The following is a 27,434-nucleotide window of genomic DNA, read 5'->3' on the forward strand; positions in this document are numbered from 1 at the left end:
CTTAGAGTGAACCCTTGGTATTTCTAGCTGATATGATCCTAATGATCTGAGTGATCTGTTGGGTTTATATTCAGTGAGCATATCTGCAATGTATTGAGGTCCTAGGCCATTGAATGATTTATATACCAGTAATAATACTTTAAAATCAATCCTAAGTTTAACTGGGAGCCAGTGTAAAGACCTGAGGACTGGTGTGATATGTTCATATTTTCTGGTTCTGCTCAGAATCCTGGCGGCAGCGTTCTGTATGAGCTGCAACTGTCTTATGGTCTTTTTGGGAAGGCCAGTGAGGAGTCCATTACAATAATCCACCCTGCTGGTGATGAAAGCATGCACAAGTTTCTCTAAGTCTTGTCTGGAAACAAAGCATCTAATTCTTGCAATATTTTTCAGATGATAGTATGCTGATTTAGTTATTGCTTTGACATGACTACTGAAACTAAGCTCTGACTCTAGTGTCACACCAAGATTCCTGACTTGATTTTTGGTTGTTTGACCCCTAGAGTGAAGGTATGCGTTCACCTTGAGAACTTCATCTTTGTTTCCAAACGCAATGACTTCAGTTTTGTCTTTGTTTAACTGAAGAAAGTTTTGACACATCCAACTGTTGACTTCATCAATGCATTGGCACAGGGAGTCAATGGGGCTGTAATCGTTGGGCGATAGGGCTAAGTAGAGCTGTGTGTCGTCTGCATAGCTGTGGTAAGAGATTTGGTTCTTTCTCATTATTTGGCTCATTGGGAGCATATACAGGTTAAACAGGAGTGGCGCAAGAATTGAGCCTTGAGGGACTCCGCATGTCATGGATGTCCACTCAGACTTATGGTCTCCTATACTCACATAATAACCTCTCCCATCTAAGTATGACCTGAACCATTTTAAGACTATCCCAGAAAGCCCCACCCAGTTTTCCAGCCTGTCCAGAAGTATGTTGTGATCGACAGTGTCAAATGCAGCACTGAGGTCGAGTAGTACCAGCACTGATAATTTGCCTGAGTCAGTATTTAAGCGAATATCGTTTATTATCTTTATGAGCGCTGTCTCTGTGCTGTGGTGCGGTCGGAAACCAGATTGAAAATTGTCAAAGTATCCATTCGAGCATAAGAATTTGTTCAGCTGATTGAAGACAACTTTTTCAATGATCTTACCTATGAAAGGAAGATTTGAGATTGGTCTATAGTTGCTTAATATGGTCTTATCCAGATTGCTCTTTTTCAGGAGGGGCTTGACAACTGCAGTTTTTAGGGAGTTTGGAAAACTCCCAGAGAGAAGTGAAGCATTTACCACTTCTAGAAGATCTGCTTCTAAACTGTTTAACACACTTTTGAAAAACGATGTGGGAAGTGTGTCAAGAGCGCAGGTTGATGTTTTAAGGTGCTGTACGGTTTCTTCCAAAATGTTGCCATCAATTTCTTTGAAATCAGACATAGTAACTACTTTCTCAGGTGGTTTGATCTGTCTGACCCCAGCGCAAGTCAAGGATGTGCTGATCACCTTTCTGATATTATTGATTTTGTCAGAGAAGAAAGAAGCAAACTCACTGCACTTGCTGTCTGAGAGCATTTCACTGGGAATCTGGCTTGGGGGGTTTGTCAGTCTCTCTACAGTAGCAAAAAGAGTGCGTGTGTTGTTTAAATTACTGTTTATAATATTTGAGAAGAAAGTCTGTCTAGCTTTGCCTAGTTCCATATTGAAAGCATGAAGGCTGTCTTTGTAGATGTTATAATGGACTACAAGTTTTGTCTTCCGCCACATGCGCTCTGCTTTTCTGCATTGTCTTTTCATATTTTGCACTGCTGTTGAGTTTCTCCAAGGTGCCTTTTGTCTGCCACTCTTCTTCCTGACTTTCACAGGAGCAATATCATCAATTACACCTTTAACTTTTGAGTTAAAAGAATCAAGGAGAAAATCAACAGAGTCTGCAGATATGCTTGGTGTTAAGGATATAGCCTTCATAAATAGGACACTAGTGTTCTCATTTAAGCATCTCTTCTTGACAGACACAGATCTAGCTTCAGTGGCAGGAGAGATCAATATATCAAAGAAAATACAGAAATGATCAGACAGTGCTACATCCTTAATAACAATCGATGAAATGTTTAGACCCTTACTGATAAGTAAATCTAAAGTGTGTCCATGATTGTGTGTGGGTCCATGTACATGCTGAGTCAGATCAAAAGTTTTTAAAACAGTTTTGATTTCTTTGGCCATATTGTTTTCTGCATTATCTATATGGATGTTAAAATCTCCAGCAATGGCAAAACAGTCAAACTCTGAGGTAATTGTTGATAACAGTTCTGTAAAGTCCTCAGCAAAGGCTGGAGAGTATTTTGGAGGCCTGTAAATAATGAAAAGTAAAATGCGTGGAGCACCTTTTAACACATTTACATTTACATTTACATTTAGTCATTTAGCAGACGCCCTTATCCAAAGCGACTTACAAATTAGGACTAAGTTCAGCGAGTCATCATAAAGAGGCAAAAGCAACAACAACGCAGGAAGTGCTCAAAATACGAAGTTCTGGTATTATTCAGAGTAGCATAAGCCTGATAAGTGATGTTTCAAAGGGAAAGGATTTTTTTTTTTTTATTTTTTTTTTTTTTATAAGGTTAAGTGCTCACGGAAGAGATTGGTTTTCAGCTGTTTTTTGAATGTTTTCAGGGATTCTGCATTCCGGATGAGGGTGGGGAGAGCGTTCCACCAGCATGGAACTGTAAATGAGAATGTTCTGGAAAGTGATTTTGTGGCTTTCTGTGATGGAACCACGAGACGTCGCTCGTTGACCGATCGTAGGTGTCTGGTAGGGATGTAGACTCGTAGGAGTGAGTGAAAGTAGGAGGGAGCTGAGCCTGTGATAGTTCTGTAAGCAAGCGTCAGTGCCTTGAACTTGATGCGAGCAGCTAGAGGTAGCCAGTGCAGAGAGATGAACAGAGGAGTGACGTGGGCCCTCTTGGGCTCGTTGAAGACAAGACGAGCTGCAGCATTCTGGATCATCTGTAGGGGTTTGGTCGCACATGCTGGGAGTCCAGCCAGAAGGGCATTGCAGTAGTCAAGCCTAGAGATGACCAGGGCCTGGACGATAAGTTGTGTTGCATGCTCAGTTAGGAAAGGCCTGATCTTCCTGATGTTGTGCAGTGCAAACCTGCATGATCGAGCTGTCTTTGAAATGTGATCTGTGAAGGTCAGCTGGTCATCAAACGTTACTCCAAGATTTCTGACCGATCTTGATGGGGTGATTAATGATGACTCTAGCTGGATGGTGAAGTCGTGCTGTAGAGACGGATTGGCAGGGAGGACGAGAAGCTCAGTCTTTGCCAGGTTGAGCTGCAGGTGGTGTTCCTTCATCCATGTGGAGATGTCCGCCAGACAGCTTGAGACCCGTGCAGCTACTGTGGGATCATCTGGTTGAAAGGAGAGGAAGAGCTGTGTGTCATCAGCATAGCAGTGGTAGGAAAAACCGTGTGCCTGTATGATGTGTCCCAGTGATGTGGTGTAGATGGAGAAGAGGAGGGGACCAAGAACTGAACCCTGGGGAACCCCTGTGGTCAGCTGATGTGCTCTGGATACCTCGCCTCTCCATGCGACCTTGAAGGACCTACCTGTGAGATAGGACTCAAACCAGTGGAGTGAAGTTCCTGTGATGCCCAGTGATGAGAGGGTGGACAGAAGGATCTGATGATTCACCGTGTCGAAGGCAGCAGACAGATCCAGGAGAATGAGGACTGAAGATTTGGAAGCAGCTTTTGCGATCCGTAGGGCTTCTGTGACTGACAGTAATGCAGTCTCAGTTGAATGTCCTTTCTTGAAGCCAGATTGGTTGACATCCAGCTGGTTGTTTAGAGACAAGAAGGATGTTAGTTTGTTGAAGACAGCTCTTTCAAGTGTCTTCGCAATGAATGGTAGGAGAGAGATAGGTCTGTAATTCTCTACCAATGATGTGTTTAGCGTTGGTTTTTTGAGCAGTGGAGTAACCCGAGCCTGCTTGAATGCTGTAGGGAAGGTGCCAGTGTGGAGGGATGAGTTGATGATGTGTGTGAGTGATGGTAGAAGTGTGGGAGAGATGGCTTGTAGAAGGTGTGAGGGGATGGGGTCAAGCGTGCAGGTGGTAGGGTGACTGGAGAGGAGAAGTGTAGATACTTCTTCCTCGGTTAGCGAAGAAAAGGAGGACAGAGGGGTATTGGCTGTGGAAGGGGTCGGTCTGGGTTCCTGTGTGTGTGGAGCTGAGAACTGACTGCTGATAGCTGTTGTTTTGTTGGTGAAGAAGGTCGCAAAATCGTCAGCAGTTAAGGAGGAGGCGGGAGGTGGTGGAGGTGGACAGAGGAGAGAGTTGAATGTCTTGAAGAGTAATCGTGTGTTGGAGGAGCTGTTGATCTTGTTGTGGAAGTATGAAGATTTTGCAGCATGAACATCAACAGAAAAGGAGGAGAGGAGAGATTGATACATACTCAGGTCAGATGCGTCTTTTGATTTGTGCCATTTCCTCTCCGCTGCCCTGAGTTTGGTCCGGTGTTCCCGAAGAACCTCAGATAACCAGGGGTTAGAGGGAGTAGTGCGTGCTGGCCTGGAGGAGAGAGGGCAGATAATGTCTAGAGAAGAGATTAGAGTGGAGCATAAGGTGTCCGTTGCGGTATTCACATCCAGAGATGAGAATTGTGAGGGTGGGGGAAGAGAGGATGACACGGCAGAGGAGAGATGGGAGGGGGAAAGTGAGCGCAGGTTTCGTCTGAAAGTGACTGGTGGTGGGGGTGGGGGTGCAGGGGTAGAGAGTTGTAGACTGAAAGTAATGAGGAAATGATCTGAAACGTGGAGAGGTGTCACCAGGATGTTTTCTGTGGTGCACAATACCCAGATATTCGAAAGACAAGTAATTCCCAAATGATATTTGCTTACATTGATAGATATCTTTAAAAAGAGCAGCTAGACCCCCACCTCTCTTAACAGCTCTGCAGACACTCATAAAAGTAAAGTTAGGAGGGGATGTTTCATTGAGGATTGTTGCACTGCAGCTGTCTACTAGCCAGGTTTCATTTAGAAGCATAAAATCCAGGTTGTTTGTGGTTATTAAGTCGTTGACTAGAAGTGATTTATTTTTAAGTGAGCGAATGTTTAAAAGAGCTAACTTAACAGACTTACTTTTCCCCACAGCAATATTAGTTTGACGTGTAATAGGCACCAGATTAGTTGGGTTTGCTGTACGGCTATTGAAGGCCTTAGACTTTCTATCATGTAATAGAACAGCAATAGAGAAAGATACAGGCACACTGGGTTCCCGCTTGTTTTGTAAACATTTGAGAAAGTTACTGTTATCAAAACGGGGACCCGACACATATCACTGAGAGCTGGTATCAGTTGTTTTTGGTTCACCTCGAGCAGAAGGAGGAGGGTGTGGGCCCTGGCGTTGTGGCAGAGGCCGAAGAGCTCTCACAGGAGGAGGGGGAGGGCGAGCTGGGCCCGCAGGCTTTGGTGGTAGTGGTGCCTGTCTTTTTTTAGTTGGTATCTGGGGGCTTGCAGCAAAAGAGTGGGATAGTCTGGTTCCAGCATGCACCAGTTCTTCCATTTTCTGTGAGAAGCACAGTAATGGCGTTGCAGGGGAGAGGGAGAAAGTGTCTGGTGAAAGGGGCTGTTGCTCTGGTGTTATAGGAGGCTGTAATATGCTGTCCTGGCTTCCCTGGCTGTTTTCCAGGAAGTCGTCCTTGGGTGCTGAATCTTCAAGCAGTTCTGATATGGCTGTCTGTGGTGAGCTCTGTGGGCAGGGCTCAGCTGAGATTGTGTCCGTGAGCAGAGGTTGTTGTGGCGGAGTGGTGTTATCATGTCCATTTTGCTGCTGAAGTGAAGTCCCGTGGTCATTCATACTGTGTCCAGGTGTGTGTGTGCCGTTCAGATTGAGTGGATTGGCACACACTGCAGAAGGATGATTTAGGGAGAAGTAGATATTGTCCTTTAACACTCTTGAACCAAGTTTGTTTGGGTGATGGCCATCCCGATGAAACAGTTGTCGTTGACTCCAGAAAAGATTGAAATTGTCAATGAAGTTCACTGCTTTTATATTGCAGGTTTTTTGCAGCCATGTATTTAGCCCAAGCAATCGTGAAAACCTGTTTGTTCCTCTTGCTGGTAGTGGTCCACTGATGAATGTTTGAACTTTCAGTCTTTTAAGTGTTTCAAAAAGTTTATTGAAATCCTTCTTAAGGAGTTCTGACTGCTCTTTATGAATATCATTCTTCCCCACATGTATGATGAGTCGATTAGCAGTCTTATGTTTCATCAGAATGTTCTGAAGTTCCCTGTTTATATCAGAAGTTGTTGCTTGTGGAAGGCAGCACGTAGTTGTATCCCTGGTGCTAATGTTTCTGATTATGGAGTCCCCCACTATCAGAGTCCTGGGCTCGGCTGCGCTCTGAGCTGAGTGCCGCTGTCTGCTCGACCTTGAGCGCCAGTTAGCATCAGTGTTAGCTACTGGCCTATTCAGTCTGTGTTCGATCACATTCATCACATTTGTGGATTCCTCATTTACATTCATTAGTACTTCAAATCTGTTCTCAAGATGTATAGGCAGTGGTAGCAGACCAGTGTTTGCAATCCTTGTCAGAGCTGTATCTGGGGTAGAGGATGCTACTGCGGTAATATGTGATGCTCGTGACAATCTGATGTCTCGAGTGCCTTTGGGTTTAGCTCCCTGTTTGTGCCGTCGATTAGTAAGTCGATCGGCTTGTTTCTCTACCTGTCGAGGAGCACTAGTTTCATGGGACTCACCGGTATGCTGAGGGTGTCCATGACGAAGCTCTGTTGTGTGCTCCGTCTGGTTTGGTGGTCCCGTAAGTAACTTTGTTTCTAGAACTGCAATCCTTTGTAAAAGTCTGTGGCAGTTGGTGCAGCAAGTAGATTCCAGAAGAGGCATTTTCTCTTATCCTTGTAGGCAGTTGTGTTTTCCTTTCCCGGTATGTAAGCTGGTCGGGTAAAAGAATTCTCAGTTTTTGTAGTAATCCAAACTTTGTCGTATGAGCACTGTGCTGATTTGCTGAAGTTAAAATTAGGTGATAAAAGGAAATAAAATAAAGGAAATAAAATATAGAAAAAATAGGAGATAAAATGTAAAAGCGATAGAGCAAAACGCGGAGCAGTAAGCAAGAGCGTCCGAACAGTAGCTGAGCAGAAAATGTATTTTCAGAAAACGTACCAGGAAACTATAAAAGCCGGCCCAAAACAGAAAACGAAAGCTTCGTAAAAGTCTGAAGTCGAGCTGACAGGCATGAAGGAGATATGGCAGGGCGACGCAACGCTCGTTCCCTCTTCAGGGAACCGAGGTTACAGTCGTAACCGAGGCGTTCCCTTTCAAGGGAACTCCCGTTGCGTCGAAAACTGACGCTATGGGAACGTCTATACCAACGCCTCCATAGCTACAAATGTCTGTCCTGTGTGTAATCATGTGAGCAGCACTAAGAAGACAAAACATGAGACCCTGGAGTAGAGTCTAAATCCAGAGAGTAGAACCTGACGAAGGTGTGCGGTGAGGACCAGCCTGCCGCATCACAGACGTCCTGTAACGATACTCCTGATATAAGGGCCTTAGAGGCCGCCATACTCCTAGTAGAGAGCGACCGGACAGCCAAAGGAGAAGGCTGTCCAGCCGCCTCATAAGCCAGTGAGATAGTCTCAACCACCCACTTGCTCATCCTTTGCTTAGACACTGGACCTCACTTGTTAGGGGAGCAAAAGTCACTTTTACGCCACAGGGCAGCTCTGTGGACATACGCGTCTAACGCCCGAACAGGGCAAAGCAAATTATTCGCCTCCTGGTCCGATTTCGAAAGGGAGGAGGACCTCCAAGTGCCACGAGGGAAACGAGATACCAAAGGGTCTTTCCCCACAGACATTCCACCCAAAGGACTGTGGTAAGCACCTACGGCCGCCACATAAACCTTTAAAGTGGACGGGGTCAGACCTGCAGTGAACCGGTCCTGCAGGAACTCCAGAACTGTACCAATTGGGCAGTTGACTGGATCCAACCGACGGTCACTACACAAAGAGGTGAATACTCTTCAGTTCAGGGCATAAAGTTTCCTCGTGGAGGGAGCTTGGACTGTAGAATGGTCTTAACAACCTCAGTTGAGAGACCTGACTCTATGAGCTGGGCCCCCTCAGAGGCCAAGCCCACAGGTTCCACAGTTCTGGGCGGGGGTGAAATATTGAGCCCCCTGCTTGGGACAGAAGGTCCCTCCTGACGGGTAGCTCCAGAGGATGCCCGTCGAGGAGGGACACAAGATCGGGAAACTATACTCTGCCCGGCCAGCGCGGGGCTATAAAAAGCAGGCAAACCCGGTCCCTGCGAACTCTTTCCAGAACTCCCGGGAGCAGAGCAACTGGGGGAAAGGCGTACAGACGTAGCCTCGGCCACGTCTGTACCATAGCATCCAGTCCCAGAGGACCTGGATGCGTGAAGGAGAACCAAAGTGGACAGTGAGACGTCTCTCGAGACGCAAACAAATCCACTTATAATTTCCATATCAGCTCCACCACCTCGGGGGTGGAGCCACCATTCCCCGGGCCTCGGCCCCTGTCTCGACAGAGTGTCTGCTCCTATATTCTGGACCCAGGGGATGTAGGCTGCCTTGAGTGACAGCAACTTCCCCTGGGACCACAAGAGGATATGGCATGCCAGCGCAAACCCCCTTGATATAGGCGACTACCGACGTGTTGTCCGTATGTACTACACATGGTGTCCCCTGAGACCTGTGATAAAGCTCCTCAGAGCCCGGAAGACAGCTAACATCTCTAGGCTATAGAATGCCAGGAACGATGATGGTCTTCCCACAGACCTTGAGATGAGCGACCCTCAGGATCGCTCCCCAACCCGTGAGGGAAGCATCCGTCGTTAGCAGTTTGCGACGACAAGGAGCTCCCAGCACTGGGCCCTGGGACAGGAACCAAGGTTTCTTCCACATAACCAAGGCACGTAGGCATCACCGCGTGACCTTGATTGTGCGAAATGGGTTGCCCCTCGGGGAAAAACCCTCTGGTCCTGAGCCACCACTGCAGGGGCCTCATGTGCAGCAGTCCAAAAGGTATCCCGTTGGAAGCTGCTGCCATGAAACCCAACAGTCTCTGGAACTGTTTGACAGTGAGTAGCTGGCCTAGCTTTACACTTCTCACAGCTGCCAGGATGGAATCGAAGCGTGGCGATGACAGGCGCGCCTGCATCGACACTGAATCCCAAACCACGCCTAAAAAAGTGGTCCTCTAAAATGGAGAAAGCACACTCTTCTTGGCGTTCAGCCGTAACCCCAACTCTTTCATATGGGCGAGAACAACATCTCGATGTTGAACCGCCATCTAATGCGACTGAGCTAAAATCAACCAATCGTCGATGTAGTTCGTGATGCGAATACCCCGGAGGCGCAGAGGCGCCAGAGCTGCATCCACGCATTTGGTGAAAGTGCGGGGTGATAAAGCCAGGCCGAATGGAAGAACTCGATATTGGTATGCTTTGCCCCCGAAAGCAAACCTCAGGAACTTCCAATGACACGGACGGATGGAATATGCGTCCTTGAGGTCTATCGTGACAAACCAGTCCTCGGACCTGATCTGTGGCACGATTTGTCTCAAGGTGAACATTTTGAACTTGAGCTGCATGGCTGACTCGTACAGAACTCGAAGATCTAAAATGGGACGCAATCCCCCGTCCTTTTTTGGAACTATGAAGTACCGGCTGTAAAACCCGGTTTCCCTGTTGGAGGGGGGTACATATTCTATGGCCCCTTTCTCTAACAGAGTGTTTACTTCATGTTCCACAACCAGAACCTGCTCGGGGCCCACCACTGTGGGCAGGACCCCCATAAACCGCGGTGGGCGTTAATAGAATTGTATCTAATACCCTTTTTCCACGGTCTGCAGGACCCAACGAGAAACATTTGACAGTAGCTTCCACGCTGTCAAATATTCTACTAGAGGTACCAGTCTCTCGAGACTGGTTTCTGGATTTTGTTGCTGTTGAGTAGTCGGTTCGTCGCCCTGTAACGGCGCACCGGCAGGGAACGACCAAACAGACTGCTCCAGCACCCTCCTCAGAGGGGGCGGGCATCCCGAGGCCACTACGTTTCCGGGTGGACCTTGAGATATGTGCTCGCCGGAGACCGCTGCGCCCTGTAACACCGGAGGCGGCAGGGTTGGCAGAACGGTCCCCTGAGGGCACCGAAGAGAGACGGCACCGTATTTTTCTCCTGCTGTTGAGTAGTCGGTTCGTCGCCCTGTAACGGCACACCGGCAGGGAACGACCAAACAGACTGCTCTAGCACCCTCCTCAGAGGGGGCGGGCATCCCGAGGCCACTACGTTTCCGGGTGGACCTTGAGATATGTGCTCGCCGGAGACCGCTGCGCCCTGTAACACCAGAGGTGGCAGGGTTGGCAGAACGGTCCCCTGAGGGCACCGAAGAGAGACGGGCACCGTGAAAAGAGGTGTTAACCGTTCTGCTTCGGGGGGACTACCCTCATTTGTCCTGAGCCCTCAGACATCAGGACCTTTCCCCAGCAGCCTTCTTGGCGGTAATAACGGTCCGCAGATCCGTTTTACCCCTCGAAGACTGCTGGGTTTGAGAGCGCCCTCCGTGTCCCCGAGATTTTTGTGGGGGAGCACGGGAGGAAACGCTCTGTTTCTGAGTGGCGCGGTGCTCAGCGCTCTTTTTAGACTGCTCCCGCTCAGCAGCCTCATAGAAAGAACGGCGGGGGAGAAGATTCTGAAGTGCAGCTGCCTGTTTTGAAGCTTCTTGTGACTTCGCTACAGCACTATTAACTGCGTCTCCAAATAACCCTTGCGTGGATACTGGTGCATCTAAAAGAACATGTTTTTCTTTGTCCTTTATGTCACTTAAGTTGAGCCACAGATGCCTCTCAGTGGCCACCAGGGCTGCCATAGAGCGGCCGATGGATTTAGCCGTCTCCTTGGTGGCCCTGAGAGACAAATCTGTGGCTCTACGCAGTTCAGACACCGTATCAGCACTAATACCCCCGCCATCCTCAGAATCACCCAATAACTCAGCCTGGTAAGCCTGCATTATGGACATTGTATGTAAACACGCTGCAGCTTGACCGGCGGCGGCATAAGCTTTATGAACCAGGGAAGAGGTAACTTTTACTGGCTTGGATGGAAGTGCAGGAGCCTTCAGAGAAGATGCCGTTGCTGGAGAGAGATAGCTCGCGAGCGTCTCTTCCACCCTCGGCATCTCCCCATAACCATGCTCTTTATAATTGTGAATGGATGAATAGTGTGATGTTTGTGCAGTATACACTCGATATGACACTGGTTTCCCCCACGATCTCGACACCTCAGTGTGGAGATCGGGGAAAAACGGAAGGCTTCTGCACTGAGGCTGTGCACGAGATGGCAGGAAACGTTCGTCGAGCTTGCTTTTCGAACGAGCGCCCTGCCTATCTTCTGGCCACTCAATAGATAATCGCTCGACAGCTCTAGTGATAACATCAAGCAATTCTTCAAACGCATGATACTGAGATGGCGAATCCTCAGACTCAGCGTCAATACTAACAACGTCCAACTCCTCAGAGCTGGACAATTGCAGTATTGGTGCCTCCATCGGGGGGGAAGAAACCGCAACGCGTGCTTCCACACCATGAGAGGCACTGGATCTATCAGAAGGAGGCTGAGATAAGGCAGAGCCCGTCTCAACATCCACTGATAGATCCATTTGCGAACCCCAGGTCTGTGATTGCCGCCGTGCCTCGGCAGCGGCGGGACCAGAGCCCTGGGGAACGCGATCGGGATCGGATCACATTCGCGGGATCGCGATCGTGAACCGAGCCAAGCGGGATCGGAGCGAACGCAATGGAAGCGCGTCGCAATGCACACAGTCACCACCCTCGAGTGCTGACTGGGCATGCTCCTCACCCAAACAAACAACACAAAGAGTGTGAGTATCACCTCCCGTTAAATAACGCGGGCAGGGATGGACACACACTCTAAACTGCTGCTTGCTCGCCATACTGAATATATATATATATGTGATATAGACAGACAACACCAAATATACAGACAGATTTCACACAGAGCGCAACTGAAGACTCAGAAAGCTTTCGTTTTCTGTTTTGGGCCGGCTTTTATAGTTTCCTGGTACGTGACGTCACCCGCCTCTGACGTTCCGCCACACCATTGGACTGATTTTACATGTGCTTCAAGACGTCATCACGCAAAGCGTTCCCATAGCGTCAGTTTTCGACGCAACGGGAGTTCCCTTGAAAGGGAACTTTGCTTGAAGTATCACCAGGGGCTCTACACATGAACTCCAGCATTGAGAACATTGTTTGTGTACACACAGTTTACTAAAAAGAAAGATTTTGAACAACTCAGTGTAGCTGTGTGTGCCGGCATTTTGACAGTCAAAAATAGTCGATTTCCGAATGCGAATGAACTGACTCTGAATTTTAGTATTATTTCTTTTATGAGGATCCGTTTTCAAATACAAGGTCAATATTGATTTTCACTAACGAGAAAACAACAAATTTATTTATATTGAACTAAGCTTTAGGAGCTTTCCATCTTTACTATCCTCCCTGTTACAGAGATCGACTATTTTTGACTGACAAAATGCCGGCGGACGGAAACACAGTGAGTTGTTCAATCTTTCTTTTCAGTAAACTCTTTGTGCACAATGTTCTCAATGCTGGAGTTCATGTGTAGAGCCCCAGGTGATACTTCGAGCAAAGTTTCATGTTGTGTCGAGCCTGCTTAGTGTTTTAAAAATAGTGAATTTGATGCTATCATAAAAGTGCCCCATTCACTCCCATTTACAAGGCATTTAACCTAAAACGAAAATACGGTCAAACTTAAAAGTGGCGTTTCCATTCTAATTATGCTTTTAAACGAAAGTTTGCCTTGAGTAGATTAACAAAAAGACCCTAGGTTGCATTTTGGCGAGAGTTACCCTTTAATATTTAAAATAGCAGGTGTAATTTTAATGCAAGTTACAGATATAAAAAAAAGAGATACAATTGTCCTTTTTTTTATTATTTTGGGGGTCCCTGCAGATCGAAAGTCTGTAAGCGTATGATTTGTTATATATCCATATGATTTTGTAAAGCATCAACAACACTCGAACATTCCCTCTCTCATTTCAGCACAGCGCTTCTCCTAATCTAATTGTGCATCACGTAAAGAGATGAAAGCTTTTCTCTGGCCTCCTGAGATTATTGGCACACGGGTGTTTAATGGCTTCTTTGATGACAGTGTAATGTGTACCTACCGCTACCAGATCTCTGCAGCGTTCAGTCTGCACAGCCTGACTCATAGTCTTCATAAGCAGCTAATAAGATAATAAACCCCATAACTTTAATTGCACACCATTCACAGATCATATGCTCTCCATCATCGTCCTCCATCACACATTTCTCCAACAGAAATAATGTGTGGCCCGAGACCAAGTTCACCTAGATCAGTGGTGGTTATAAAGATATATAGATTTATAATAGTTTATAATAGTGCCAATACTTATAGTAATTAATCGATTCTAAGCTTTTATTTTTTCATTTGTATTTATTTTATTTTATTATTTATTTTTATTGCATCTATCTACCCATATATCTGTATATCTGTCTATCTATCTATCTATCTATCTATCTATCTATCTATCTATCTATCTATCTATCTATCTATCTATCTATCATCTGTCTATCTATCTATCTATCTATCTATCTATCTATCTATCTATCTATCTATCATCTATCTATCTATCTATCTATCTATCTATCTATCTATCTATCTATCTATCATCTATCTATCTATCTATTGTCTGTTTGTATGCACATACATTTTTTTGAATGTATGTTATTATAAAGATTTATAATAGTCAATATTTATACTTATTACTAAATTCAAAGCTTTTATTTTAATACTTATTTTAGTTTAATATATATTTATTTAAAAGTAAAATTTTGTTTTTAGAATGTACACGTATTTATGGATCCTCCAAAACATTCGTAAGATTCTATATTCATTATAAATACAATAAAATCTATTTGTGATTTATATTTTCTGTGAAACTCTAAGAATTCAACGTTTATACATATATCTTAAGTAAAAGGTTTACATTTTAGATGCAGTCATTGTGTGCGTTTCAGAGTCTGACTGTCCAAATCTGTGAAAATGTATCTGTTCTTGAACAATATTTTACATAGGAATGCATATGAGATCACATCGATATCATAGGCCCTAGTTTTTCTGCTTTTGGATTACAACCTATAACGTCAAATATGCTGCAAAATGGAACATAATTCCCAAGTTGTGCAATAACAACCAAAACATTGAAGTGAGTTTGTTGATAGCAAGCATTTTTATTAACGCTTCTTTCCTTATCTTTGTGTTTGTTATAGGCTCCTGCCTATTATAAAAATAAAACTGAAAAGAAAAAGAAAAATCTAACTTTTCCATCCATTTCCCATCTGCTGTCCGTCTAAAGACCCGTGTGTGTGTGTGTTGAATAAATAGCAAACTGCAGGCACAATCTATTTACTGTGTTTCTCATAATCCCTTAGCATTAATGAAAATAGTCATGTTCATTAGGAAGAAAAATTATTTGAAAGCTGGGAGCGGATAAAACTAATTCATACCTAGTCCTCATAATCTTATATTCTCTGGTCTTGGAAGCCAATATGTTTCTTAGGCTTTGCTTTGTGTGTTCTCATATGCGTGCACATTTACAAACCCGATGCTGTGTATTAATTCAATGGCCTTGATATTTAGCATCGTATTCACAGTCTTGGCTGCTCGATTGATGATCCTGCAGGATTTCTTAATTTTCCATTGAGCTTATCGGAGTTCAATAAAAAGGCTAATTATTGAAATTAGATGAATGTGTACTTTATTGATCCTCAATGCACAAGGTACCTATATACTACTACTACCAAAAATAAATAAATCAATCAATTGTAAAATGAAGTGTTTAGCATTTCTGTAGCTCAAACAGTAAAGGATGGTACAAGCAACGCCACAAGGTCATGGGTTCGATTCCCAGGGAATGAACTGGAAAAATGTGTGGCTTTGGATGATAACTTATACAGAAAGTACTGTACAGCAAACAAAGCTAACTTACTAAACGCTGATTGATGACTTTCAGGTGATTAATGACTAAGGATTTGTGGTGGTTTTGTTTGACCGAGCGAACATGTTATTTGCATGGTTGTTTGTTTTGTCTCACCCGTGGCAAACTGCCTTGTTGGCTGAATATACGCAATAATCTCTAGTGGGGATCGATCAAACAAAATTGTGGGGTAATTAAATATTGATTATAAACATGGAGAATTTGAGATGACGGATTTCAAGATGTTGGAAAAAAGGAAGACAAATCTTGAACAGATCTTGAAGCTTGATGATAAAGTTATGGTTAATGTTTACCCTGTACACCTTTTTAATCCATTTCATATGTTCATGTTCATATTTCATATCTGTTTAATGGTGCTAGGGTGGACTGGTGTGACTTGCATTTCAAACTGATATTATCCCAATATAGAAAACAGCCTATTAATAATGAATTAGTTACATTAGTAGGCGGCAGAATATTTAAAACCAGCTTCAAACGCTGCTTCACTTTTTAAAAAGACGTCCTCTGAAAAAATTGCCGAAAAAATGTGGCAAAATGCAGTGAAGATGAAAATAAACAAACATCATGCCAGTATCTTCTGCTGCTCTCATGAAAAACTCAAATACCTAAAATATTTCAACGTTATATAACATCATCAGAATTAACACAGATGCCTACACACTGGCCAGTAATCAGCTGAGATCATATATAAAGACTCAAAACTCAAAAATAGACATGCTTCAACAAATTACTTTTTTTTGGGTGTGCGAAAGTACTTTTATTTCATGGCATTTTGCTTTCAAATGGATCCATGCTTTTCTCCAGCATCAGTGGACTTCTTTTTTCTGAAGTCTGGTTTACTGTAGACCTCTGATGGGCATGACTGAGAGCAGTTGAACCATTTGTCTCAATTACAGGCCAAATACCTCTGAACGAGTCAGTGAGTGGCATCTAATGGAGTCCTGATTGGTATGTTTGGACTTAGTTTTTGTCTCTGATCGTTGAATCCACGGCCAAATAACTGTTAGGGTCTCTGCATTTTCTCTCTGTCCTCTCTCACTTTTCTCATGCTCACCATTCTAGCATTTTGAGCAACAGCTAGACTCTAAGGGACAGATTTACTAACAGCTTCCACCAGCGCAAACCCTCTTTTGGCATAAAAAAAAAAAAAAACTACTGTTAGGATTTACTAAAGACATGCCCCCAAAAAAGCATGCCATAAACCATACGCTATTTTGCGCTGCTCTTGGTTGATTGTGTTGGTCATTATGGAAATGATCCGGCTGTGTCTGTGTTCTTAAATTTGCACGTCGTCAGTACCCTGGAAATCCAGAGTTCTCGCGAGAGCACAATTTGAATTTGCTCAGCGAGTTGCTCTGGCATTGAGTAATGACGCTCATTAAATATGCCCTTGTAGCCGAGCTGCACCAATCACATCGGGTTATCTGATATAGGCGGGCCAGAGGCAAGATGACGACAGCGCTGCGACGTCAAAGTCATTAGTAAACATTGCAAGATGGCTATGGATGAACACCAGTTGTTTGAAACAGCTTTGGCCGCTAAAATGAACGAGTTAGACTTGGCTTTTTATATAAAAGAGGAACAGAAGACGATGCTTGAATCGTTGCTTTGCATATGGGGCTCTGGATACGTCACCCTGTGTATTGTTGTGATTGGTCGTAGTGTTATCCAATTGCGTGCAGTGAGATTTTCAAATGCATGCTTGGTGCCGCCCCTCGAGTTGGGCGATTTTCATTACTCGATGGCAGACCCTTTGTCTTTCAGATTTGGGTCTGGATTTCCAGGCTATGTCGTCAGTAGATCACGCACAGAACTTTGCACTCACATTGACGCTTTTTTGGAATTGCGTTCTCACGCTAATTTGCTCTGTTTAGTAAATCTGGCACTAATTATAATTTCTTTTGTGATTTTTTTTTTTTTTTTTTAAAGAATCCAGCTTCTACAAAAACATTAACCAGCACAACTGTTGTCAACATTGATAATAATAAGAAATGAGCGGCAAATCAGCATAGGATCCATCTCTGAAGGATCATGTGATTCAGCTTTGCATCACAGGAATAAATTACATTTTAAAATCTATTTAAAAAGAATACATTTATTTTAAATGGTAATAATATTTCACAATGTTACTGTTTATATTTGTGATTAAAACCTGTATACCCTTGACAGATAGTCATAACGTTGATGTTTCCTAACATTATAATTGATTAGGTAAATAAACTAACTTTCCCAAACCATATCTATGTTTTTTACATTTGTACCAGGGACAAAAAACAAAACAAAAAAAGGGCTCTATCTTTGCCTTAGGGCTCTATCATTATATTTCTAAATGAAATTGCTCTAAAAATAAATATCCAAACTTTATATGTGTGTGAGGGAGTCCCATGTGGCTGCTGCTACTCAATTTTCCACCAACCACATGATCCTCTGCTGCCACATGAACACTGGAATATCTACAGCTGTGAAGCTCAGTTCTCTGTGCAGCCGAATGCTGAGATTATTTATTTATGTGCACAAGACCATTAGGGGCTGCTGAGCAGAAGTCAGATCTGAAACAGGAGGCATGAGCGGCTCATGAAAGAGCTGCTGCTAGTTATTCATTCATGCACTGTGGTATGAAACCTCAAACGTTGATCTAAATGAATGCAACAATGCACGAGTAAAGCTTACGTCCCAGAAGTAGGAAATACGTTTAGAGTTAAGTAGAGGTTTTCAGGTGCGCCCGGCCCTCGTGTTTATCAAAGAGTGGGAAATGCAACTTCAGATGTTTTCTGCCGAACTGAGAGTCATTGCAGGGTTAATCGCATAGGAAGGAACAGATATTAGTACATTTTCTGTTGGCTGACCATGTGGACCATTATCATTAATGCAGTTATGCAGTTGAATCGAAATAAAATTTATATCGCGATACGGCTTAGTGCAATTGTCAAATTGCACAGACTGTGTTTAAATTGAAATAAATATATGTGCTACTTTTATGTCAACGAATGAAAATATCTTTAAATTTTGGCTTTAATAAGATTTCCTCAAGAAACAGACAGGTATACACCTGATGTCCTCCATGATTCCTATTATTTATGACAACAACGCACTTGAATGTCACAACTTCAGAAGTGAGAAGTAGAACATTTCCAATGGCACGTGAAGGCGGGTCATATAATGGTACATGCACTTTTACAAGTTGGTTGTACTGAAATGTGTGTTGATAGTGCCTGTACACAACCATCATAAAATTATAAAAATCCATCCAGTGTTTTTTTTTTAATCTCCTTATATGTTTCCCCCTCTCTCAAATCAAGCCGTTCGACCTAGTGACGTCACACGGTCGGATGCCCCTCCCACGATTGTTGATTGACAGCAGTGTTTCAACACAGACCCGCCCCCGCTCGTGAGCGAGCTGTCAATCATAGCCCGCGCATCAATGACTACGTTTACATGCAGCCAATAACCCGTTCAAAACCGGGATATTAGCAATAACCCGGTCGCGCACGGCCATGTAAACACCGGCAAAAACCCGGATATGCTCATATCCCGGTTTTTAAAAACCCGGATATTATACCTGGGGTACCCCCTTTCTAACCCGAATATTTGGTCATGTAAACGCGTATCGGCATATCCCCATCAAAAGAGACATTGATTTGTGTTCTGCGCATGTTCTATTCGCAAGGAATCTTGGTCTTTTGAGTAGGGACGGCGCATACAGAAACCCGCGTGCAGTATACCGGAAGTAAACAAGAAGTAGAGGTAAACATGGCGAGACGCAGCACAGCACCACACTTTTGGAGCGAGGAGGAAAGCGCAAACAAAGGCGATCGCTATCTGCCCCGAACTATTCATTATCCGCGTGCTGCTGCTGTTGTTGTTGTCTTTGGATACAGGAAAAAGAATCGGAAATGACGCATATTGCGTCTTAAGGAAGTCCGTACGTCCAGACGCTAACCGTGCGTCGCCGTTTACATCGGGATATTGCAAATTCCATGTATACAGGAGTAACTCTCTCTGCTCACGCATGTAAACGCGTTATTCCGAATGTTTCAGAAACCCAAATAGTGACTCTAACCCGACCATAACCCGGATATTGGCTGCATGTAAACGTAGTCACTGTTGATACTGGAGCACTGTCTATGAGCAGAATGGCGTCTAAGCGATTGTGGTGTTCTGTTGTTGGGTGTAATAACGAACACATCAGTCATTTTGATGTTCATAAATCCAAACCGCTGAAGACACAGTGGCTGAGTTTGTTTTCGAAGGAATATTCCCCATGATCAACGTCAATGCTTTCATGTTTGCACGAATCATTTCACACACCACTGCTCGAGGGTCAGTAATGTTATAAAGCTGGTTTTGCTTAGAAGCTGCTCCTGAAAAAAGGATCGGTACCAACTATTCGTGTTCCTGCTGCACCTCCAGAAGAAGAAGTGAGTGTAACGTTTTATTAACCTTTATATTAATATTTATATTAATCTTTGCAAATCGCTAGCACGCTTCTTGATGAATGCGGCTATTTTTACACTCAGGGTACATTACGGCATGTTTTCTATGTACGACGTTCTCAATATAATTCATAATCCCACGTTTATAATGAACAACGCGTTATGGTTATTGTGTTATTAAAACTGTGTAGGCAGTACGCACAGAACCGATGGGCGGGGTGAGCAAAGCTCATTATCATTTAAAGACGCATGCACTTAAACGGCGTGCTGAAAACAGAGTTGTTTTTGACCAGGTAAAATTAGTGTTCCCTATCGTCCGGTCACTACGACGTACGTCGTGGTGAACGACGAATAGGAATCTCGCTAGAGAGGCCAATCTACTTCGAGTGAAACTAAAACAAGCCAATACACATTGGCGTGCAATCATTTGCATCAGCTGCGCAGCCTCGCAGCGCGGGTATTTAATGAGCAGCTGGTGCGATTGCACTTCAGCTTTTTGCTTCGGAGCCAAGCACTTCGATGCATTCTACCAGAGTGACTTCAAGACGAGCCTTTTTCGGATCTCTCTTTCCCGGTGTGGGCGTTACAGCACGGCAGCGCGAGCAGTCTTCTTTCTTCTCTCTTCTCTTTTCTCTGTCTTTTTTTTTTGTTTGTTTTGTTTCACATACTGAGCAAAAAAAAAAAGCTGTTATAACGGCTGGTAAGGTGCGCCGTTAGAGCGCTAAAAAGCTGTTCTTACAGCTGGTAAGACCTACCAGCAAGAGGGAGAGACAGCGCACAGACAGGTGCACATTCCTGTCTGTGTTCGCAGTGACTGTTCCCCTGCGTGTTTCAGCACCAGTGAGAGCAGTCCCTAAAAGAGCTTACACAGATAGAGAGCGTCTTTTTAAAGATGACTTTCTATCTGTGTGTTTCTAGATGCGGTCGTTACCTGGGTTCACGGGATGGTCACGAACGCTGCCTCGTGTGTCTGGGCATTAAACACGCTGAGGCAGCGTTTGTGGATGAGTCATGTACCCATTGTGGGAAGATGACCATCGCGGAGCTGCGGTCGAGACTCACGTTCCTGCAAAGGGGCAGAGTCCCTGTGCCTCTGCCTCGATCCAATCCTCCTCAGAGGGTTGCTTCGGGCAGTGACACGGGTGACCTGAGGATCACGGTGAGCGCGTCTCCTTCGGGGAACAAAACCCCTAGGAGCCCTCACCCCTCTCACGCTCCGCAGCCAGTTGAGCCCCCATTGGAGAAAGCTGGACCATCCTCGCGGTGTATACCGGTTGTCTCCTTTGGGGCTCCCTGTGAAGACCAGATGTCGATCGCTGCATCGGAGGGTGGGTCAGACTTCTCCGTGGATGACGACTCGGCACCGCTGCCTCCTTCGGGTGTGCCGGCGGTGCCTGAGACGGACCCGGAGATGATGGCCATGCTTTCCCGGGCCGCCAAAGGGGTCGGGCTCGTGTGGAATCCTCCACCGTGTCCCGAACCCTCGAGGTTGGACGATTGGTATCTCGGGGTGGCGCGTGCTGGTTCTCAGCAACCCATCCCAGTGCCTTTCTTCCCGGAAGTGCATGAGGAGCTTACGGGGACATGGACGGCACCTTTCACTGCCAGAAACCGTCCCGGTGGCTCCTCCTCCCTCACCACTCTTGATGGCGGGGCGGCTAAGGGATACACGCGTATCCCACCAGTGGAACGGGCCGTTGCTATGCAGCTGTGCCCTAAGTCCACTTGGTGTGGAGAACCGTGTCTTCCTTCCCGGGTCTGTAAGTACTCGTCAGATTTAACCGGCAAGGCTTACAAGGCCTGTGGGGAAGCTGCCTCTGCCATGCACGCTATGGCGTTGCTGCAGGTCCATCAGGCCAAGGCACTGAAGGACCTGCACGAGGGTTCTTCAAGAACTTCGCATCGCGACGGACCTCGCGCTTCGTGCGACGAAGGTGACCGCGCGGTCGGTGGGTCGTGCGATGTCCACCTTGGTGGTCCAGGAACGCCATCTCTGGCTGTGTCTGGCCGACATGAGGGAGACCGACAAGCTCCGGTTCCTTAACTCCCCCGTGTCCCAGACCGGCCTCTTCGGCGACGCGGTCGAGAACTTCGCCCAGCAGTTCTCGACTGTACAAAAGCAGACTGAGGCCATCAAACACATCCTGCCGCGGTGGCCAGCTGCTGCCCCCACCCCACCGCCTGCGGCCCCTCAGTCTGCTCGTCGCCGAGGGCGGCCTCCTGCGTCTGCTCCTGCTCCCGCGCCGCCGCAGCAGCCTCCATCTAAACGGCGCCGTGGAGCCAGTCGCAGGCAGGCGGGCCCGCTAAGAAGGGCGGCAAAGCCAGGAGCAAGCGGCCCTAGGACGGGCGACCCAGAGATGGCAGGGACTGCTCTCCAGGAGACGATGACCGCATCGCTCCATCCCCCGGAAGAGGGCCGGGTGGAAAATCCTTGGTTACCTTTTGTTTTTGTTCCGCCGCTGGCCTCAAAACCAGCAGTACCCAAATTTTCAATATAAGAGCAGTTTCTTCCGTCTCTGGGTCCGAAGAGGGCCCGGAGAGCAGTGGGGGGAGAGAATCCTCACCACTCTCATCCGCCTCTTCTATCGCCAGCAGGCAGCAGTGTGCAGTTCGAGAACGCAACCAAGCCACCTCCTGCACCTCCGGCCTCGTGGAACCAGGTAAGTGTTGCACAGCACACTCAGACTCCGCTACGGGCCGCCTCCCAGAGAGAGCCTCCCGAGCCGAGCCCCTGTGTTCCACCTCGCTGCCCCACTCCGGGTACGCCTACGGTCCCTTTGGTCCCGCTTGTACGTTCTCTGCGAGCCTGGCTAGCTCTCCCCAGTCCGTCTCGCTGGCTCATTCGGACCATCAGGCTCGGCTATGCGATTCAGTTCGCCCGGCGTCCCCCCAAGTTTCGGGCCATCCACTCCACTACAGTGAGAGCAGCCGATGCCCATGTCTTGCGCGCGGAAATCGCAGTTCTACTGGCGAAGGACGCGATAGAGCCGGTCCCTCCAGCCGATATGAGGTCAGGGCACTACAGTCCCTACTTCATTGTACCCAAGAAAGGTGGTGGGTCACGACCGATCTTGGACCTGCGAGTTTTGAATCGGAGCCTTCACAAGCTACCGTTGTATGCATCCGTCCCCAAGATTGCTTTGCAGCGATCGACCTGAAGGACGCGTACTTTCATGTCTCGATTCTTCCTCGACATAGGCCGTTTCTGCGCTTTGCGTTCTAGGATCGAGCATATCAGTACAAGGTCCTGCCCTTCGGGCTGGCCCTGTCTCCCCGTGTCTTCACGAAAGTCACAGAGGGGGCCCTTGTTCCCATGAGAGAACAGGGCGTTCGCATTCTCAACTATCTTGACGACTGGCTCATACTAGCACATTCTCGAGATCAGTTATGCGAACACAGGGACCTCGTGCTCAGGCACCTCAGCCAGCTGGGCCTTCAGGTCAACTGGGAAAAGAGCAAACTCGCCCCCGTGCAGAGGATCTCTTTTCTCAGTATGGAGTTGGATTCGGTCGCACAGACAGCGCGCCTCACAGAGCAACGCGCTCAGTCGGTGCTGAACTGCTTGAACACGTTCAAAGGCTGGACGGCGGTCCCACTGAAATTCTTTCAGAGGCTCCTGGGGCATATGGCAGCGGCAGCAGCGGTAACTTCGCTCGGGCTGCTTCATATGAGACCAATTCAGCACTGGCTTCATGGCCGAGTCCCGAGATGGGCATGGCATCACGGCACTCACCGGGTGGCAATCACACCGGAGTGCCGCCAGAACTTCAGTCCATGGTCAGACCCCTCATTCCTTCGGGCAGGAGTCCCCTTGGAACAGGTGTCCAGGCATGCTGTGGTGTTCACAGATGCCTCTGCCACCGGCTGGGGTGCCACGTACAACGGGCATGCAGTATCAGGGGTGTGGACGGGCCCCCAACTGCATTGGCACATCGACTGCCTCGAGTTGCTTGCAGTACGTCTCGCTCTGAGCCGCTTAAAAAGGCCGCTTCAGGGCAGAGACGTGCTGGTCCGTACGGACAACACTGCGATCGTTGCGTACATCAACCGTCAAGGTGGTCTACGCTCCCGTCGCATGTCGCAACTCGCCCGCCATCTCCTCCTTTGGAGTCAGAAGCATCTGAGGTCGCTTCGAGCCATGTATGTCCCCGGTGTGCTCAACCGTGTGGCCGACGAGCTATCACGAGCTGTGCTCCCGGGAGAATGGCGACTCCACCCCCAGGCGGTTCAGCTGATCTGGAGAGAGTTCAGAGAGGCTCATGTAGACCTGTTTGCCTCCTCAGAGACCTCCCACTGCCAATTGTTTTACTCCCTGACCGAGGGAACACTCGGCACGGATGCACTGGCACACAGCTGGCCCCAGGGCCTCCACAAATATGCATTTCCCCCAGTGAGCCTACTTGCACAGACCCTGTGCAAAGTCAGGGAGGACGAGGGGTAGGTCCTTCTGGTGGCTCCCTATTGGCCCACCCGGACTTGGTTCCCAGAACTCATGCTCCTCGTGACAGTCCCTCCCTGGCCCATTCCTCTGAGGAAGGATCTTCTGACTCAGAGACGGGGCACCCTATGGCACCCGCGTCCGGACCTCTGGAAACTCCATGTCTGGTCCCTGGACGGGACGGGGAGGTTCTAGGTGACTTAACCCCAGAGGTACTTAACACCATCGCTTCTGCGCGAGCGCCATCTACGAGACGTGAGTACGCCTTGAAGTGGAACCTGTTCGTCGATTGGTGTTCCTCCCGTAGAGAGGACCTCCGAAAATGTTCGATAGGGTCAGTGCTTTCCTTCTTGCAGCAAGGGTTGGAGCGAAGGCTGTCTCCCTCCACCCTTAAAGTACATGCTGCTGCTATTTCAGCATATCATGACCACATAGATGGCAAAACAGTAGGAAAGCATGACCTGGTCGTCAGGTTCCTTAGGGGGGCGAGACGATTAAATCCTCCTCGTCCTCCCTCCATACCCTCTTGGGACCTTTCCCTGGTGCTTCGAGCACTTCAGGATGCTCCCTTTGAGCCTTTGCAGTCAGCAGACTTAAAGCTTCTCTCCTTGAAGACTTTGCTGCTGATTACACTGGCCTCGATCAAGAGGGTAGGGGACCTGCAAGCATTTTCGGTCGACGAATCGTGCCTAGAGTTCGGGCCGGGTGACAACCATGTTGTACTGAGACCCCGGCCTGGCTATGTGCCCAAGGTTCCTACCACTCCCTTTAGAGATCAGGTAGTGAACCTGCAAGCGCTGCCCCTGGAGGAGGCAGACCCAGCCCTGGCTTTGCTCTGTCCCGTTCGCGCTCTGCATATGTACGTGGACAGAACTCAAAGCATAAGGACCTCAGACCAGCTCTTTGTCTGTTTCGGAGGCCAGCAGAAGGGAAAGGCTGTCTCCAAGCAGAGGATGGCCCACTGGATAGTGGATGCCATCGCCTTGGCTTACCAAGCTCAAGGCGTGCCCTGCCCGCTCAGGTTGCATGCACACTCCACGAGAGGCGTTGCATCCTCCTGGGCGCTGGCACGTGGCTCCTCGCTAACAGATATCTGTAGAGCTGCGGGCTGGGCGACACCTAACACGTTCGCTAGATTCTATAGCCTACGTGTAGAGCCCGTGTCCTCCCGCGTTCTCACCCTAAACGGGTAGAAGCACTGTGAGTACTGGCTCTGTCGGCTTGCTACATCCTACTGTGCACCCTTATTACTCCAGAGTCAAAACCTGTTGAGTCCTCCAAACACCCTCGGCCCGGACATGGCGGAGTGTCCAGTGCCAGGCCTTGTCCGCTGAATCCTTGAGAACCGGGTCTAGGCTGGGTCCCATATGTGTGACCCTACGGGGATCCCATATGTGTATATTCTCCACGGCTGCTCCTAAATGGAAGCCTGTGTCTTTCCCTTGGGCTAAGTCACCCATTACTCATATGCAATACAACCCTCGGGTTAGTCCATATGTCTATTCCCACATAGATCTCCTTAAGAATGTGGCTCCCGCAGCGTTCCCCTCCCTCAGTTCAGGCACGCTTTCCCAGTGTTATCCAATAATCTCTCTGTATGGGTTATCATGGAAAAACAGTGACGGATACTCTCGGTGTAAGCCCTCTCCTATCGTCCTTCCAGGCAAGAAGGTGTGGAGGCTTACACAGGGTGCTAGATGGGGTGCAGCAGCTGTGGCGCTTTGGTAGGGATTCCTATTCGTCGTTCACCACGATGTACGTCGTAGTGACCGAACGATAGGGAACGTCTCGGTTACATATGGTAACCCTCGTTCTCTGAGGGAGGGAACGGAGACGTACGTCCCGTCGCCACATCTGCTGCTACCCGCCGGGGCGACCAGATTTTCAGGCTTGGCTCCTCAGCAAAAAACTGAAGTGCAATCGCACCAGCTGCTCGTTAAATACCCGCGCTGCGAGGCTGCGCAGCTGATGCAAATGATTGCACGCCAATGTGTATTGGCTTGTTTTAGTTTCAGTCGAAGTAGATTGGCCTCTCTAGCGAGATTCCTATTCGTCGTTCACCACGACATACATCTCCGTTCCCTCCCTCAGGGAACGAGGGTTACCATATGTAACCGAGACGTTTTCTTACAATACTAATGAGAATTTTTAATTAAAGTATATTACAAACTTTTAATTTAGACGCTAAAGAATCATATTAGCTTGTACAAAAATGCCATTATATGACCCCTTTAATTACCGTAATTATGAGATGACAACAAGTGACGTTCTACTCTTAGCTGTTTAAGTCCTTGGATTTAGAATGATGTGTTTCTTTGGCAACACTACAATGCCAAAATGAATCTGCGGTGGTCAGGTGGTACAGAGGTCACGTGGTACAAGTGGGAGCTCTCAGAATATTCCTAGTTTACAAGCTGTAATTACGACTTCTACAGGGTAGAATTTTTTTTTTATGTTTAAGTACTGTAAAACAGTTACAATATTACAATATATTTCTTATTTTGATATTTAATATTTGTACATTATTTATTTTTTTCTAACTCTGTTCACTTCATGGTTTCTTAAAGAGGTTAGTTGTCTTAGTTCTTGTTAAGAGTAAACCCAAGATAATTTCAAGGGGAAATTTTTTTCTTCACCAGTATTTTATATTTTATTATTTTAATTTTACACTCCCCAATAAAATCACTCCACTGGCCCACTTATTCTGTAATGATTCATTGTTTCAAGTCATCTGGTGAACATTCCTGTATTTCTTCATATCTCAGACAAAGTAAATATCACAATATCAGTTTTTTTTTAAAGTTTTTTTTTTTATTGTATATATATATATATATATATATATATATATATATATATATATATATATATATATATATATTGTGCGGCCCTAATTATCAATGCATACTTTCAATTTGAATAGATTTTTGTTTTGGTGTTTATTTATTAAATATAAACTTATTGAAACTTCTACAGTTGAACTGCTCAAACTATTTTTTCATTCCAAGTTCACTGTTCATTTGTTTGCAGTATCACTTAAGCAAGGGTCTCTCGCTCTCTAATGCATGTGGCTTTAATATCACTTTCATTTGCCTGTCTTATTGAATTTACTACTCTTCCATTAAACCTAATTGCGTTTTCGTGTCACCTCTAAACAGTATCAGGGGAGATTTAAAAAAAAAAAAGAGTGCCTCCATTACCTAGCAATTTAAAGGTGGTATCTTGATGCATGAACCGTGGAGGTGCACAAATGAATTGTTTACTGAAAGTGTGGGAAAAATGCCTCTTCCTGAATAGTGGCATTATGGCCGTTCTGTCTCTCCCGCTCGCTTTCTCTAATGCTGTCTTGCTTTCACTTAAATGAGGAACTTTGAGAGAGAGAGAGAGAGAGATATGATTCATTATCTTAATATTAATAATAATGATGATGACGATGATAAGCACACACTAAGTTTTAAGCAAGT

At 46.4% G+C, this 27,434-nt stretch overlaps 1 protein-coding gene across 1 annotated transcript; it reads right to left on the reverse strand.

Annotated features, from left to right (window-relative positions):
* Positions 1-2,388: 2,388 nt before the first annotated feature.
* LOC309494227 (uncharacterized protein) lies at positions 2,389-4,729 on the reverse strand. Its single transcript, XM_082163488.1, has 2 exons — positions 3,931-4,729; positions 2,389-3,828 (listed from the first exon to the last, which is right to left on the reverse strand). The coding sequence occupies exons 1-2, from the start codon at positions 4,441-4,443 to the stop codon at positions 2,602-2,604; spliced, it is 1,740 nt and encodes a 579-aa protein (XP_082019614.1). The 5' UTR covers positions 4,444-4,729; the 3' UTR covers positions 2,389-2,601.
* Between the last annotated feature and the right edge of the window lie 22,705 nt (positions 4,730-27,434).

This window comes from Leuciscus leuciscus (genome assembly GCF_965113295.1).
Source record: "Leuciscus leuciscus genome assembly, chromosome: 3".
Taxonomy (NCBI): domain Eukaryota; kingdom Metazoa; phylum Chordata; class Actinopteri; order Cypriniformes; family Leuciscidae; genus Leuciscus; species Leuciscus leuciscus.